Genomic DNA, 18,598 nt, shown 5'->3' with positions numbered 1-18,598 from the left:
AAAGACAGATGCCGCATTGACACTTAACAGGTAACATATCAATAAAGTGTCACTGGGTTTGATCAATCATGTATTCTGTAAGAAAATGCTAATTTGATTTTTTTTCCCATAGGGTTTAATGGTATATTTTCCCCATATTTCCAGGGTGACGCAGCCATTTTGAAAATTCAAAAGTCAGATTGTACATCTTAAACATGATAACTGACATTTCTGTAAGGTTTTAGTAAGTGAAGTACACTTTTCGATTTTCAAATTTCTGCTGTTTCAATGGAAACGGTAGCCATCTAAAAAATATCGCACGTTTACATATGGCGATTCTTATTCTCCTAAAGTTTCGTTAACATTGGTCCCGTAATCTCTAAAAACGCCTCGGAAAAAAAATTGAAGAAAATGAAGCTGAGAAAAACCAATGTGTCACCCGATATTCGTTCGAGATGACGTAATTATTGTCTTTTATATATTTGATTGCTCAGGATGGAAGGGTGACATTGAAAAAAAATGTAAACCTCTAAGCCATGTGATAGTGAGTAGAATGTCGCTCTCGTATTAACCAATTGAAAACTTATTTTAAGATGAGTGTCAATAGTGGACCAGGAACTGCTCACCCTTAGAAAGTACCTGGGTTCTTGTATTGATTCTTTGACATTATTGTTCACATTATTGAAGTTCCAGCTTGTCTACGTGGACCCTTGAAATTGAGAATTTGATCATTTTCGTCAAGGAAGCGGAGTAAAATTGTATGTGGAGGAAAATGTTTTTGTAAAAATTGTCCTTTTCGAATCCCCACAAAGACAGAGATTAGGTATATGATCTTTTGTCAAATCTCTTAAATAGTTGATATTATTTTTTGTTCTCTCAATTTTAGTCCTGGATGTAAATCAATTGATCTTGAGAATTTTTCCAAGGTAGAAAAATGCTGTCCTCGATTAGGGTATCAGATGTACTGATTTGATTTTTTTTTCTTCGTTATACTATTTGATGATTTCTCTGTTGCATTTGTGTTCTGATATTGTTTCCTTGGGACTTTTGTTATTAAGATATGTTGCCAGTTTAGCTTGGAACATTTTCATTTCCTCTGAATGACTGAAAATTGGAGGTAGTAAAGTCAACGTAACCAAACTCGTTAGACGACTCCTTATTAGACTTATTGCTCTTTAATGATAATTTTTACATTTTGTTTATAGAAAAAAATTAGATAAATAGAAACTTTCGAAAGGAAAAATTATCATTATAAGATCTAAAATATGTCAACATGACTGAAATTGTCAGTTAACTCTAAATAGAGTTGATCCCCTTTAATGATAATGTTTACTAAAAAGTGGCCATTGTTGAAGATGCAGATGAGCGACACAGGCTCTTTAGAGCCTCTCGTTTCTATATCATATCTGTAGGTGCAGAGACAGGCTTCATCACTTCTATAGCTGGTTGAAGTATTATACCTTGATTTTCTATATCCGAGTTATGATTTGGGTTTCGGTTTTCTGCGTTTTCTACGACGTCTTAAAAATTCCTTTTTGATATTTATGTATTCAGTTGCTTGTTTATAACATTCACTTGATTTATGTTTTTAGAGATGTGATCCTCAATGATTTGGAGGATTGATTCTATAATTTTTGGCCCATTAATTTATGGTGATGATGTTGTGTTGTAGACATTAATGTGTGCGTATACTCACTTCTTTTCTTTTCTTCTGTATCTAATATCTATTTAAACTCATTATATATACAAGGCTTAAACCTTTGTACGCCAGACTCTACAGTGATGCTCAAATTAAAAAAGGGAAAACGGGAAAATAAAGTACGAAGTTGAAGACCCAAAATCTAAGCTCAGCTTCATTTTGTGAGTTGTTTTTACCTTTTGCAAAGCTTACACCATAGTTTGTCTGAAAAGTATAACTAAATTATTTGTCTTATAACTTAGATTTCACCAGCTAGAAGGTTGCAGTATGGCATTTTGCAATAAAATGACTTTTACCTTTCATTTCATAGAGGATTGGCGCAGATGGGCAATCAACCTTCTTTTTGTTGTTTGCTACTTCTGGGTTACTAAAGTTATAGTAAGTTATAGTCTGTATGCACCAAGCTAGCATTATTCTTTTGAGGCGAAGAACATTGTCGCAGATACTAAAATCTAAAATCTATGGCAATTTCTATATCCAACGATCTTTCTTATATTTTTCGGCTATTCTCTCGCCCAGATTTTTGGTCAGAGATAGGTAGGATGTGATCTCACTTTTTAACTGTTAAAAGTATCTTTAATTTATACATGAAGTCTGAAGTAAATGACGAAGAATTGGCATTCAAAGCTGATTTCTTGATTAGTTTTGTATACCTGTCTGTTGTCAGTGTCAATATCTAAAGTCAAAGTGATTTTGGTTGTTATTATACTCATAGAAAGAATACAACGGTATTTCTAGAAATGTGACTGAGCTACTTTGGTAATTCTGCATTAAGATTTCTATTTTCTATAGTAAAACAGTACATAAGCTATTGTTTCATTTCCTTTTAGACTTGTAGGGGAGATACATATCTTATTCTTAGTTGTTTAAACGCATATGCCTAGCCAATACGTATCATCAATTGTTTCCTGATCGTGTAATTCGTGCCCAATATTTGCTTCTTTTAATTTTATCGGAATTCTTTTGCCCACTAGATGACATATCTCTCTGTCCTATGCGCAGTCTGTCTTTTGAGCCAACCCATTTCTATCTGATAAAACTACTGGGTAATGGGCTTTTAAGTTGTCTTACAGTTACCGAGAATTTTCAATAGTCTGTTTACGGATATCAAGCATGCGTTTTGTTGCAACCAAGAGTTTACGGTTATCACTGTTTTAAGACATGAATAGTTAAAAAAAATGAATAATAGGTGAAATATATTGCTCGACCAAAATCTTACAAACTCATTCATCAAACTGTTCACGGCTCTTGTTGAAGGGATTGTTTTTTTTTATCTGCAGCTTGATTATATTTTGTTTTAAGCAAATTCAAATCCGCCTCGTAGCAACTTCCTGTTTGAAGATAAAGAATCAGTTTCAGAGCCGGTATTTGTCTTGTTTAGCAGAAACTTGAATCGATTGAAATAAACTGTACATAGCAACATAAACTAGCAGGACAAGATCTAGTACTGAGTTAACATTGCCAAAGTCGTCAATTGACTCCTTATAGAAGTTATTGCTCTTGAATGCTGATTTGTGCGGTTTTTTGCATAGATTGTTACAGTAGATGGAGAGAAACTGTTGAAAGCTACAAACAAATATCAGCGTGATCTAAACTACATATCAATCAACAACTTTGAAATCGTCAATTTACTCCTTAGGAGTTATTGCCCCTGAAGAATATTACATTTTTTGTGTTTTCGTCTGGAAACGTTTTGAAATGTTCTCATTGCATTGTACTAATATATGCAAAATTGAGAGGTGAGCAATACAGGCTCCTTGGAGCCTCTTGTATACATTGTTTTGTATTATCAGCGTGATTTTTTTTTGTCACGCTTGCAACGAAAGTCGCGGAAACGGAGACATAGGTGTTTTTTTCCAGCGGCGTAGGCGACGGCGTAGGATGCGTCAAGTCAGTTTAATAGGAATTACTATTTCGAGGCCCTGCATTCTAGGTCATAGACTATGTCAACAGTTAATTTCACTATGGGTCTTGTGCCTTATTTGTCCAGGGAAAAACTTTTAATTTCACACTTTTAAATTTTATGATATTTTAGCTTTACTAAATTGTAATCTATTTGTAGTATATATATATAAGAGGCACTTACCAATCCGCTGTTGTGCGACACCCTATCAACAGTGACACTACCGGAGCAAGTACTGTTGAGCTTGTAGGAGTACCCGATTTCTACCCGGTTTTAGTTCATATTAGTCAATTTGTTTGGTTTTGTTGACTGTTGTATTTTTTAGTTTTACTTACACACTCTAAGAAAACAATTAAGAGTATAACCTCGCCCTAACAATATTCACATAGGATGAATATGATTTGTGTATCTTTACACTGGCAATAATTGTTTTGGATGACACAAATCTTCTTTATGATGTCATTTAAGATGCCAAAGTTAAATCAAGCCTAAGAGCAACTGCCATATTCCTGATTTGGTACAGGACATTTTAAGAAAAATGGTGGGTTTTTGTAGCAACTGGAAAATACATGATTTTTTTAAATTTTAATACCAATCACCTCGTTAAACAATCAAAACCGTTACTACTCCTTTAGGGAAAGACTAACATTAAATTTTGGTTTAATTGTTAGTGTCCATCTTAGTTTCGATGCTTTCAATACTTGATATATATGTTTTTTAAACATTGCGGACAGATGAATTACATTAAAAACACAAACCCAAAAAGAAGGGGATTACAAGACATTCTAAGACAACTGAATCTAACAAAGATGTGAATTAAAGCAACACTAGTTTACGATGTTCAAATCTCGTAAATCAATTAGGAAGAGACGAATATAGGTAACAAACAAAAACTGAGGGAAACGCATGAACTCAAAATAGAGCGTGAAATAAGTTAAAAAATAGTCTTCGAATGTAAATAAACTCAATGTAGATACCAGGCTTAAAATTTGGTACTCAAGAAGCGCGTTTCGTCTATATAAGATTCATCAGTGATGCTCGATTCAAAATAGTTAAAAAGACCATAAAAAAATTTATAAAGTACGAAGATGAAGAGCTTTAAGGACCAAACTTTCCGAACGAATTATGCCAAATACAGCTAAGGTAATCTGTTTCTGAGAAAGAAAACCCTTAGTATTTAAAAAAATTCTAAGTTTTGTAAACAGTTGATTTGTAATTATGACCATTTTAATGAAAATTCGTGTCAACACAGATTTTCTGACAACTGGGGGAGGGTGATACTCTCGAAAAAGAAACTTCCATCAGCAGTGGCATCGATCCAGTGGTTGTAAATGAAATCATCATAGATACCAGGGGTAAAATTTGGTACGCCAGACGCGGTTTTCGTCTATTTAAGACTCATCAGTGACGATCAATTCCAAGAGTTTAAAAAGACCATATAGAGTACGAAGTTGAAGATCATTGAGGACCCATAACTCTGAAAAGATATGCCAAATACAGTTAAGGTAGGCCAATCCTGGGGTAGAAATCCTTAGTATTTCCAATAAATTATAATTATGACCATATCAATGATAAATCATGTCAACACAGAAGTGGTGACTACTGCGCTGGCGATACCTTCGAGGAGAAAACCTCCACCGGTAAGTAAGAATTACTAGATTTAAAATGGTATGTTCCAGAGGGGAAAGGCTAATGTCAAGAGTTTCTTAATGGCTAAAATTCCAAGGTCTAATTAGAAAATCGCAAATATTATTGAAGAATGTTTTGGAAATAGGAAATAACAATTGTGTATATAAAATCAAAACATCAATAAACTTTTTTTAAAGAGGATGACCTCAATATTTATAAGTAATCTTCCCGAAGGTCATCATGTATAACATTTACAAATTATTATACTGCAATAAATATCCTGTCTATATATACATACATATATACAAAAATTAATATATTGAAAATAACACACTTATCGATATTGTTTTACATTGCCATATAAGCGGGAGGTTTGACTAGCCATAAAACCAGATTCAACCCACCAATTTTTTCTTAAAATATCCTGTATCAAGTCAGGAATATGGCAGTTGTTATCTAATAGTTCGTTTCTATGTATGTTGGCGTTTGTTTTTGTTGCTCTTCAGTGTTTCTGTTGTTCCGTTGTTTTCCTAAGCCTCTTATAGTTGATGTGTTTCCCTCGGTTTTAGTTTGTTACAAAGATTTGTTTTCTTTCAATTGATTTATGACTTTTAACAGCGGTAAACTACTGTTGCCTTTATTATCTGCTTTTTCTTAAAGAAAAATTTGAACAATTTTATTTAAAACGTACCAGAGTCTTGCAAATCTTTATATCAGAAAGTAAAGTTTACATCTGAATTTTCTTTCAAAAAAATTTTTTTTTGGCTTGGGGAAATGAAAAAGTCTTAAATAGTATACCAAGTAGAAAAATAAAAAGTTCTTGTTTATGTACGAACTTGCAAAGACATGACTTTGTTTAATCTAAAAGACACGTGCACATTTCAAAACTGTTCGTTTTAATTTGATACAGTGTTCATTTAATTCATATTCTGTTTTAAATCATGTCCATTATCTCATTTAACTGTTGAAAATGTCGATACAGTACTATATTTACCACTGTCGGTGGTAAAAAGTGAAACAACAACAATACCGAACTCCAAGGAAAATTCAAAACGGAAAGTCCCTTAACAATTGGGAAAAATCAAAAGCTCAAACACATCAAACGAATGAAAAACAACTGTCATGTTCCTGACTTGGCACAGGCACTTTCTTATGTAGAAAGTGGTGGATTGAACCTGGTTTTAAAGCTAGCTAAACCTCTTACTTTTATGACAGTCGCATAAAATGCCATTATATTGACAATAATGTGTGAACAAAACAAACAGACATTAGGTAAAAATGTCAAACATACGGGTACTGCAGTCAACACTGTGTTATAATCTCACTCGCTATATAAACAAACAAATATGTCAACAAAGAAAAACAAAATGGTATACAGAAAAAGCACATACGCAAAATTGAAACACAAGAATACAAAAAATGACAACAGCACAACAACACAATGGCGGGATGTACAAGTACCGAGCCACGTCTAAAGGATATTACCAAAAATGGACCAAATAGTAAACGTTATTTATTTACAAAGACAAATAAAAGAACACTATAACACGTAATTAAGATGATAAACAACGTCATTACCTAGAATCTATACATCAAGACCATCATGTGTTATTTGTGAAGTTGATACGGGATATTTATCAACAAGGTCTTGGCATCTTCCGATGAATTTATTTTACAAAAAAACGAATTTTAATCTGAAACTGTTATTTTGATCTGAACAGCTCTTTAAAGACGTAACAATATATTATCAAGTAATTTTCAGTCTATCAGTCAAGTTTCCGAACCATCCACTGCGGTTAAATCAGCACTTTTCTGTTCAATCTATTTTTAGACTGTTAAGTAGATGATATCTACCTGTACATCTCATCATCATACTATATTGTCTGAAGTACTGAATTGACTGCAAGCGAATTGTCTGAACAATACTGACTTACCGCATTGGATAAGTCTGAAAATTGACTGAAAGACTAAAAAAGACTGAATTATCTATTGTTCAGACTTTTCAGATGATGTTAACATCAAAATGACCATTTCAGATCAATATTGGTTTACTAGTGTTTGTTGTTAGTGCAGACGTTTGCATCTACGTTGGTGTAGCTTTATGCGTCATAGTTGTTTTGTTTTGTTTGTGTTTTCTTTTGCGTTTCTTTGTGTTGTAGTTTGTATAATCCTTGACATCGACATTAAAAGTACAAACTTAGCTGTAGTGATTTTTTTTTAAATTAATTGGCCAATTATCAAGTACCGAAAATAACATGTGGAAACAAACAATAAGTTCAAATGCCAAGTCTCTTCATCTTATTAAAGAATGAATCGGAAAACATCTATGGTGTGGCGTCCTTGAAAATTTTATTTTTTCAAAGCATAATTCTATTTTTTTCACGCGATATATAATGACACTTCATGTATACCTATTATAGTTCCATTTATAAAACAGTATTGAATGGTACTGAAATAAAATTTGAAAGCAACAATGTTTTGTACACGCATTCGTTTAAATTGAATATAGTGTTAGTGTGTGTACTCGTTTGTCATCATTTCAAGTGATACATTCACTGCAGCAAAGTGATACACTGTAGCAAACTGTCTTAAGGATTTTTCGGCCTGAAAATGATTATCGATTTTTTTAAATATTTTATCTAAATATACAAAAATACTTGACAGAAAATATATGAAAACAATCTCACGTTCACTTAACTGTTGATTTCCAGAATTCTTTGGTAGAATTAAAAAAATAAATTGAGCATAAAGTAGGAAAACGGTAAAAGAACTTCAGGATTTCATCATCACATTTAAGCATCTGTCTAAATTGAGGATTTGCAGAACGTGTGACAGCCAATGTTGATACAGAATCCATTTCTGCAGTCGAAATGGTTAAAGCATTCATTTATACACACATCCTTTGTCAAATCATTTATCTGAAGACTGTCTACTACCTGATCTGCTGAGGTTGTAGGGATATTTGAAAATTGCTCTGTTTCAACTCCAACTTCCCTTTGCATTATAAATCTTGGTGTTGTAAAATCTAGACTATTCATTCTGAAATCCATGTTTTGCATTTGGCTTGCAACACTTGGTGATGGTAAGTCTAAACTAACACTTGGTGATGTTACGTCTAAACTCACACTTGGTGGTGTTAAGTCTAAACTAGTACTTGGTGGTGTTATGTCTACACTGACACTTGGTGAACTAACGCTTGGTGATACTAAGTCTGAACTAACACTTGGTGACGATAAATCTAAACTATCAAGTTTACAGACATTACGACATCCCGCCTTGGCACAAGAATATCCTGATTCACAATCAACGTTTTTGGCACATTCATCAAAGCAACCTACATTAGGTATTTCGTTTCTAGTATCACTTATACTGTTAGATTCAAATAGGCTTAATGGTGGAGGTAAATTTTTCAAATCAGTCTCTTGTTTTTCGTCGACAGCAGTTTTTATAATTTGAGCCTGATTTACTTTTGAATTGACAAAATTTTGAAAACTATTTTCTTCACTTGTTAACAATTTTTCTTTCGGGATAACACCATTCTGATCGACGTAAATCGGTTCAGCACAATATGATGCGCACGAGTTAAGTCTGCAGCACTTCCTGTCAGCAGGACATTCGTTATCGTTGTTACATTGTATGCCACATGGCATAGACCATCCTCCAACTGGTTTAGGACATAATCGTTCTATTCTGTTATTATCGATAACTTCTATAAAAAGATGCAAAGAAAACATTTGGTTGTTTATTTAAAGATACGGTGGTTTATCGATGTCAAATGTCACAACCGATACAAATACAGATTTGACGAGATTTAAGTAAGTTACTAAAAAAATCAAACAAAATAGTGGATTCCAAATGAATTAATATAATCAATGGACTATTATTACGTATCAAGGTTGTTCTTTGACGGTAACGTTTACTTAAATGCCAGGACAAAACAAACAACATGAAAATCAAATATTGTATTGGAACAGTGTACAGTAGTCAGCACTGTGTTGATATGATTTATCATTGATATGGTCATGTAAGTTATGAATTAACAGTTTACAAAACTTTGAATTTTTCGAAATACTAAGGATTTTTAACCTTGGAATAGATTACATAAGCTGTATTTGGCAAAACTTCGTAATTTATTTTTCATTTTCAACTATTTGATTCGAGCGTCACTGATGCGTATTTTGTAGACGAAACCGGCGTCTGGCGTACAAATTTTAAGCCAAGTATCCATGTTGAGTTTATTTATTACTCACGTGACAAACTGTAAGATGCTGACAGAAATATTGCTAAGATCAACCTGAGGTTCACTGTTGACATCTTGGCAACTATCAAAGCACACCTAAAATTTGTTAAGAATACTATTGAATAAGTTAATTAGAAAATCATAAATTAATCAATAAAAAAATTGAAAAGAATAATTGTTTAAATTATCAAGATAGTAGAGAAACTAAAATAGCTAAAAAGCTTACCACAACATAAAGTGGATATGTTTGTGACAGGAACAAGTTCGTTCCTTTTATAGCTGTACTCAACGTTGTCTGGCAAATGAAGAAGCAGAAAAGTAAGGACGACCATAAAAACCTACAGGTAATTGCTTTATTAATGAAGTTGTTTAACACGAATAGGTCAAATGTCGAATTTTGTGGTGAGTGAATAAGTATATTTTGATTAGAAGTGTAGTAATGTCATCCAAAATTCTTATCTCATTCAATAAAGCTTTCATATATTTCATACTTGTGTGACAAATTCGTGACGTTTTTTTAAAAGGTCACCAGGAAACTACTGGAAATATGTGTAAATAATAATGAAAAAAAATTTCAAGTGGGTATTATAATAAAATTCCCACGTTCAAACTAAAACAATAAATTATTTTGTTGTATATTATAATTTTGAATAAATTAAAACTTTTGTTGATAAATATTTTGCCATAAAAGGGGAAAACTCTCATTTATCGGTAAAAGGTGAATCGTTCATTTAACCCATCTACGCATTGTCATTAAAAAAAGAATTTAAACAATAAGACTAAAATGTATATAATTTTTTCTACTGTTACCACAATATCTATATACGATTGCAATATTTACCGCATTACCAATAAAGAACATGTTAATGGTTTTTTTTATGACTATACGTTATGTACTTCATTTCAATTAACATTTTGATTTAAGGGCATACGATACAGTTACAGGGGAGACAATGACGTTGCTCACGTAAAATGTTATTTTCCGCGACGTCAAACTGTTACATATCGAAAAAATATGCGTTTTTCGACTGGTTTTTATCATTCAGACTGATTTAACTTAAAAATGAGTTCATAGACCCCTCTTTTTAAATACGACAGTTGGCTCGATTATGTAGTATGAAGATTATGTGTGCCATTTTTTATGAACATTTCACCGATGATTTTTTTTAAATTACATTTGTAGATAAATATACGGCCAAAAATGCCGTTTTGTTTTTACTAAAATCATGAAAAATGTGATAAAATGAGTTATTGCCAAAGAATTGTTACACAATTTCAAAACACACTTATGTAGAGAAGATATTACAGATGTTTTTTTTTACAAAAATCTGCTTGTGTTTATCTTTTGAAACAAAAAAGTTAGGTATGACTTTTAAAAGGGCAGAAATGTCCAAGAAACCGAAATGTCCAGTAAATGTCTTAAATTTCTACCCCATCTATCTCTAAAAGTAGCACATGAAGATATATTCTTTATTACATTTTTTAATTGCCTAGGTGAAAAATAGCTTGTATGCAAACTTTCGTCAAAAACTCACCGTAGGATCAAAACTGTATCGTATGCCCTTAAAGTTGACAATAGTGGGTTCTGCAACACGTTTGACAATGGCATGAGTATGTCGTGCTTTTTTTTGTTGCTACTAGGGTAATACCCTGCATGAAGCTATAATACCTTACCAACACTTCCATATCACAAACTCTTCAACAGTTTTCACACAAAAATATTCATTCAACCTCACTTCAATTCCAAATAAGAAACACACACACTATTTGATCACGTGCATGAAACGTCTGTAAACTTTCTCGTGTTCCGTATGATTATGAGTTTGTTTGAGAATGAAATATGCAACTTACCACTGTTCACACCCTTGTTGGTAATCTTACCAATTACATATGATAAAAACGAATCTAAATGGAAACTATTTATATGGTTGATATTTTATACATTTTCGAACAAAACGCCCTGCAAAGGGTTTATTAATAAAATAATTTATTCAAACATTGGATAAACACTCAACATCTATCAACTTTCTTTAGTATACTTGTGGTAAATACTCATAAAAATGATTCATTATCATTTTATTTTATCTTTTTAACTGAAACCCTGTTTTTTTCCCTTTTCAATGGATGTGTCACCGTTGAAGACAGTGACGGCTTGTAACCAACGCCTAAACGATTGACAGAAAAGTCAGCCGATTATATGGCATTCGGTGTATTGGAAACATTTATGGAGTGAATTTGTCTGCCAGGACATTCGAACACTAGGTTAGTAGTTGACGTTCCAGTAGTAAACCTGTCTCTATAATGGAGTTGCGTAATGACATCTTATGGCGTGGCGTTGCCTCTTCAGGTTGATCTGGTTATGGGTGGTCAGTAACAAATCTCGTATGTCTGTACCGTTGTTGTGAGGACTCTAAGAATATATTCCGACGTGAAACTGTCTACCCACAGCACGTTGACGTATTCCTGCCTGCAACTTCTTAATGGACTTGTACATAATTCCATTGCTCATTCTCGGTAAAATGGAAATGCAACTGATTTAGGTTGGGGTATAGATTCAAAGAAATGTTCCACGAAGAAGAAAAACTTTAAAAAAATCATACATTGGTTTCCAATTTTATTCTTAGAAATTTGTGGGTCGTTAATAATCCGGTATGTTAACTAAGTTACCTCAGATAAGTCAGGTATTGAATGTTTCTAAACAGAAAGAATTATGCTAAACATGAAAAGCAATTACATGAAGATTAAGCGTGATCTTGTAAAAAAAAAATCACCAAAATGTGTGTTGCGTTTTATTGCCCCATATGGAATTTACTGACCCGTATATATATATCGTATTAGGTCACTAGCACACTGTGCAATAATATATAAATATTAATAGTAAATGGATTTTTTCTAAAAAAAATTCATCAAAATTGACATGTTCTTCGTATCTGTTTGTAAGAATATCTCTTATTTGTACATTTAATTTCCGAAAGTCATAGGAACAAATGCCTTTTTCTACAGAACTTAACCTTCAAGAAGCCTTGAATAATCTAGAAGAACATGTTTATAATATTAACTCACTGTGTTATATAATCTGAAAAAGGTTGCTATCGAAACGGTTAATGTATTTTGCATTTTTAGCAGAGAAATTGTAATTAACTTTATAGCATCTTTTTGTCAAAAAGGTAAGAATTTGACTAATTGTAAATTCAAGCAGATTTTAAAAATTAAATTTGTTGCAATAGTTTATAACAATTTTATTTGCTGAAAGATACAAAAGGGATCGAACACAAGTTTAACCAACTTATGAAGTCTTCTACGTGACATAATATTACAATAACAATTATACAGAGCATGCACAGTTCAGTAGATATATATTAAAGGTAATAGTAAAATGAGGCATTTGCACAGTCTGAGAAGAAGAAGAAAAAAAATCCTAACACAATTAACAAGGAAAAGGATAAAGAATTGAGAAAAAGAAAAAAAAAAGAAAAATATAAATACATGTAAAAGAAAAAAAAAGGAAATAATACAAATATAAAAAAAAAATAAATAAAAGAAATTCTGTCGACACGGTGTTTTTGTTTATTCATATCTTATTTGATTATACTACAATGAATCTTTTTGATTTTTTAATATATTTAAAGACTTTTGTAATTATTTCACAATTTTCCTCGTATGTAAAAGTTTGGCTACCCTCAGTGAGCAACTTTAGATTTATTGTCACTTGAAAACGATGAATGTTGGTTAATAGATCGTTCCTTATATCTGTGTATTTATTGCATTTAAAGAAGAAATGAAATGAATCCTCACGCGGAGCGCCACAAACACAATATGGACTTTGTATTATATTTGATTCAAATAGGTCGTTATTTAGAAATGAGGCTGAACATCGCAGCTGTGTTAAAATTACACTAAATTTCCACGGACCATACATAAAAGGCTTAGGTACAGTATTTGCTTCGTATGTATTATTCAACAAAGAGCGTTTGTTGCAATATCTATTCATAGTTATAAAACTGGTTACTTCTTCAAAGATGATCTACATCTAAGCCAAACTCCGTACAGTGATCGTTTCCGTTCCGGAACTATTTTCCTTTACTCCATCAGTGTAGAGTAGTATGCGGATCGGAGATGGAACTGCCGGGGAGTTTGCATCTAAGCAGTTCAACAAAGTTTCGTTCCAATTTACTGTATATGTAATTTGGGAGTAAAATATGAAGGTAGGATGCTTATGAACGGACGATGAAGCCAAGTACCTCACACTGTTCATTAACGGAGAGATGTGCTATGCGGTATGGGTTTTGCTCATCGTTGAAGGCCGTATGTTGACCTATACCTATGGTTACTAACTTAAATGTCATTTGGGCTCTAGTGGAGTGTTGTCTCATTGGCAATCATACCACATCTTCTTATTCATATACATATATATATATTTAAATTGCAGCCTAAAAAGTTGTTTGGTACTCTTGGCTGTTATTTGTTTTAGGTGTTTCAGAACAACTGGCAATATCTATTTTGTAATTGCCAAAAAAGTCTTCTTACAATGAAGCGCACATCTTTGAGTTTTGTTTGTATTGTTTTTTCTGTTGCCATGCACACAATACACAGAGAAACAACAATACATGTAGTTCTGCATGGCTAATACAATTTGATAAAACAACTAAACGGAACTATACGCATTAGGAATTCTAATAATAAAACTACACACCAAAATAGTTTTCTGTTTTGTAATGTATCTTTTTGTGCCGATTTTTGCATATCTGTCAACGCTCATTAATTAATTAGTAAGCTAAATATGAATGAATCATTATGTAATGCTTCTAATAGGGAGTTGTTTCATTAATCATGACTAGCGGTTTTTTGTCAATTGCAAAGTCAATTTACAAATTATCGTTGTGATATGCCTTTAGGAACAGTAAAAGAATATGTTACAAGGATAAAATGACATAACTTTCTAAACTTATTGAATAAATTATTTAACACTGGTTATTAGTATGTTAATTGTTGCGATTTCTCACTTCAAAGCAAGCGTAGACTGCACTACTTTAAGTAGAAAAAAAATACCTATATCCTGAGAGCAAATCATATTTCAATTAAACAAAAATGTTTTAAATAATTAAATAATACATATTATGTAAGAAATGATACTGCTATAAAACCATGCATACCTGAAAACAATTAGAACGAATTTCATGATATTTACAGAAGCGGACTTTCGGATTTTCAAATAGATTGAAACCGTATATGGATAAAATTTGTTTTTTGACACGGCAATTTTGTGTCAATGCAGATGTTTGGTATATATCATAAAGATTAAATAGCTATATAAGAACTGTTAAATCTATTCACAACTTTTCTATGAAAGGGATTACTGAATGTCTTGATTGGGTTTACAGAATAGAAAATAATGGGCAACAAGTGAAGTAGAAAGGGCAAACAAATTAAAAAATAAAAAAAAGGGGCAAAATAAAAAAGAGAATAATTGGGTGCTAAAATATAAAGAATAGAGAAAATAGGCAAAACCTTGATGAATATAGAATAATTAGGTGCTAAATTATAAAGAATAGAGAATAATGTGCAAAATAAATAAAGAATAGAGAATAATGTGCAACATAAATAAAGAATAGAGAATAATGTGCAAAATAAATAAAGAATAGAGAAGCATGGTCTAAAAATAGAAAATAAAGAAAAAGGACCCCATCCTGACCCTCGTTATTTGGAGCTTGGGGATATAGTATAGACACTGGTGTAGTGTTAAAGACCGTATGTTGACTTCCATATGTCTTTTGGTTGCTGTGTTGTTGGGTTGCTTTCTCGTTGACGCGTATACCATACATTTACATTTATCTGTATAAAAGAGGAACATGAATGACCACTTTATTTGGCTTACTATTAAAACCTTAAATATAAAAATAAGGAGATGTGGTATGATTGCCATTGAGACAGCTGTCCACCAAAGTTCAAATGAAGTGGATGTAAGCAATTATAGGCAACCATACGGCATTCGACCATATAAGAATCCCCGGCAGGAAAAGTATGAAACAATGTAATTGAGAAAACTAACGGCATAATTTATAACAAAACAATTTACAAAAAAGAAAAATGACAGACATGAACCAACGACAACCACTGAACTACAAGCTCCTGGCTTGGAACAGGCATATAAAGAATGTGGCGTGGTTAAACATGTTTGTGAGCGCTCAACCATCCCCTAACCTGGGACATTGGTGTGACAGCACAACATAAGAACAAGCTATAAAAATCAGTTGAAAAGGGCTTAATTAACTCATCAGATCGATACAAAGCAGAAACACGTCTAACAAAAAGCATAGACTGGGCGTGGCAGGTATTTATACAACTCTGAAAACAAACAAAATAGACAAAAAGTACAGATCTGAGAATACTCGCAGTTACATGTACTATCAGCTAGTTCAAAGCCAATAACAACTTATAAAAAGAATAATGTATCTGAGACTAAAATATCAGTCAGTACACATCCTACATCCAATGGATTTAGTGTTAAGACGGCATTAACAGTTAGAGAAAAAAACATGACCTTGTCCAATGCCAAAATATAGGTATCGACATATTGTAGTATCGTGAAAGTGCATATGTGTATAACAATGATATTAAGTATGGGGTTATATGATAAATTTTAGATAGATAGAAAAGACAAAAACAAAACAATACATATAGTAACATATATGTACCTTGAAAGTAAAAGCAAAAATTGTTATGAAAAAGATCTTATTACAAATAAACTCATCATAGATACTAGTATTAAAAGTTTTGTACGCCAAACGCGCGTTTCGTCTACAAAAGACTCGTGAGTGACGCTCGAATCAAAAAAGTTTAAAAGGCCAGAGCATAGTGTTGTAATAATAAGAACGAAGTTCATATCGCTTCCTTGCTAGTCGAACCATAAAATCAACACTACACTTGTTTAGTTTTAATTGATTGAGCACAAGAGGATCGAATTATCTGACAAGTAGCAGAAGATGAATGAAATATACCTGTATGACAAATTTAAGAAATAATTCATGCCAGTCATAGATCTGATGGACATTTTTACATCGCCTGTGCCGTTTAATTCAAATTTTATCTCGAGCGTCGATGCCTTGCATGAATTATTTCGATTCTAATAGGACAAATACGGTAATTTAAAAATCTGAAGCGAGAATAAGCATGCCGTGTGTGTGTGGTTTTTCTATTTTACCCTCTGTTAGATAAAGCTAAAAAATTCCAATAAATCAGATATAGTTTCCATAGTCAACCTTTGTGGTTTATAAAAAAAACATTTTCAAATTTTTCCGTTAACCAAATTGTGCAAGAAAATATTTTCTTTGAATATATATATGTGTTAATAGATGTAAAAAGTCACTTACAGTACCGTGTGTTTCGCTGGAACGTGGTCAAAATTAGAATTTGAACATCCAAAATGTACTTATATATGAAATATTTGATAAATGACTTATAAGCGAAATGAATAACCCTTAATGCATAATTCTTATACATTTCTTATATAATATTCTGCAAAAAACATATATAATGTCGTGATAATTGTAAGCGAAATTAGAATAGAAGTACATGTAGTACTTAGTTTCCTATCATACTTATAGTTAATACATGTTGAAAACAATAATGTAAGTCAAGGAAAAATTACGCAAACTACAGTAATACCTCGGCTATATGGGATCTAAAAAAGATTTAATTTGAAAATAAAAATTTAATACCAAGAGAAACGAAACAGACTGATTTTGTTTGTATGCCCCGTTTTCAAAAGTAGGGGGCATTATGTTTTCAGGTCAGTGCGTCCGTCCGTCCGTTCCGTATTAGGTTACAAATATGTTTTTAAGTAGGTTAAAATTTTGGATTAGGATAGTCAGAATAAGTTTACCATCATTGAGTTGAGGTCAAATCATTTTGCAATTTATAAATTAGTACACATGCTTATTATGATGTGAAAATTTTAAAATACATGTAAAATTAAGTTTTTTGACCAAGATTTCGCGGGTTCATTAAACATCGAAATGTGAAAGTGAGAGCGGGGCATGATGTCTTATGGACAAATATTCTTGTTCATTATTTTTTCTCTTCTGGCGCAGAAATACGAAGTACAAACATTTTGATACTGTCGTCAGTGATCCTTGCACTGAAATTGCCAGCAGAAAGGAAAAAAACCTAGAAAAACTCAATGTTCATTTTCTACTGTCGGTCAGGTCTCTGGTTATAATTTGCGAAATAATGATAACTATGTGGTACCCAAATTAAGATTATACATTACCAAAAAAAAAGTAAAAATATATTTACGCGAAAAATTAAAAGCTAACTAGTACATCCAACCCCTACTTCAGTTGTGGTGATATAAAAAGAAATAGTCACACACTATTGGGAAAAATGTGCAGTTTTAGAAATTCTGATTTGCATCGGGTATATATATATATAACCTTAGCCCAACTGAACCTGTAGCCATACCGTTGACGATTGCATCCATTATTTTTTCGAATGCTCTTTCAACAATCAAAGCAAGAGAGAGGCGAAAGATACCAAAGGGACATTCAAACTCATAATTCGAAAATAAACTGACAACGCCATGGCTAAAGAAGAAAAAGACAAACAATAATACACAAAACACAACATAGAAAACTAAAGACTGAACAACACTAACCCCACCAAAAACTGGAGGGTGAACAAAGGAGCTCCGGAAGGGGTAAGCAGATCCTGCTCCACATGTGGTAACTGTCGTGGTGCTCGTGTATTTTTGTATTTATACTAATTTTATGTTGTGTATGTTCTAGTGGCTTATGTCTGAGACCTTACATTTGAGTATAATGTATACATTTTGTTTTGTACACTCCGTTATCAGGAGAACATATAACTAGCACTTGCATTCCCACTCACCCCAGTTTTATCTTATTTTATACATTTACTTTTACTTTCAAAGGTATATATGTTGCTATGTGTATTGTTTTGTGTTTATAAAAATAAGAAGATGTGGTATAATTGCCAATGTGACTACTCTCTACCAGAGACCAAATGACATAGAAGTTTACAGCTATAGGTCACCGTTAGGTCTCCAACTATGAGCAAAACTCATACCGCATAGTCAGCTATAAAAGGCCTCGTAATGACAAATTCACAACACTCCAAACGAGACAAATAA

At 32.5% G+C, this 18,598-nt stretch overlaps 1 protein-coding gene across 2 annotated transcripts; it reads right to left on the bottom strand.

Moving 5' to 3' along the window:
- Nucleotides 1-6,304: 6,304 nt before the first annotated feature.
- LOC127704384 (uncharacterized) lies at nt 6,305-16,897 on the bottom strand. 2 transcript variants are annotated; one of them, XM_052208431.1, is made up of 3 exons: nt 16,821-16,897; nt 9,461-9,546; nt 6,305-8,919 (listed from the first exon to the last, which is right to left on the bottom strand). In XM_052208431.1, exons 2-3 carry the CDS (start codon nt 9,522-9,524, stop codon nt 8,015-8,017), a joined length of 969 nt encoding a protein of 322 aa, XP_052064391.1. In that variant the 5' UTR covers nt 9,525-9,546; nt 16,821-16,897; the 3' UTR covers nt 6,305-8,014. The 2 variants fall into 2 exon arrangements, with proteins under 2 accessions (XP_052064391.1, XP_052064385.1); XM_052208425.1 differs by lacking the exon at nt 16,821-16,897 and adding an exon at nt 9,677-9,813.
- Between the last annotated feature and the right edge of the window lie 1,701 nt (nt 16,898-18,598).

This window comes from Mytilus californianus, unplaced genomic scaffold (genome assembly GCF_021869535.1).
Source record: "Mytilus californianus isolate M0D057914Y unplaced genomic scaffold, xbMytCali1.0.p SCAF_1, whole genome shotgun sequence".
NCBI lineage: Eukaryota > Metazoa > Mollusca > Bivalvia > Mytilida > Mytilidae > Mytilus > Mytilus californianus.
The sequence above is the reverse complement of the archived record's forward strand: the minus strand, read 5'-3'. Positions and strand labels throughout refer to the sequence as shown.

Bases quoted from the DNA above. Each gene is read 5' to 3' on its own strand.
- LOC127704384 (XM_052208425.1), bottom strand. The intron at 8,920-9,460 runs GTGAGTAATAAA...ATCTTTTTATAG, and splicing joins AGCATCTTACAGTTTGTCAC to AAGTTATCGATAATAACAGA.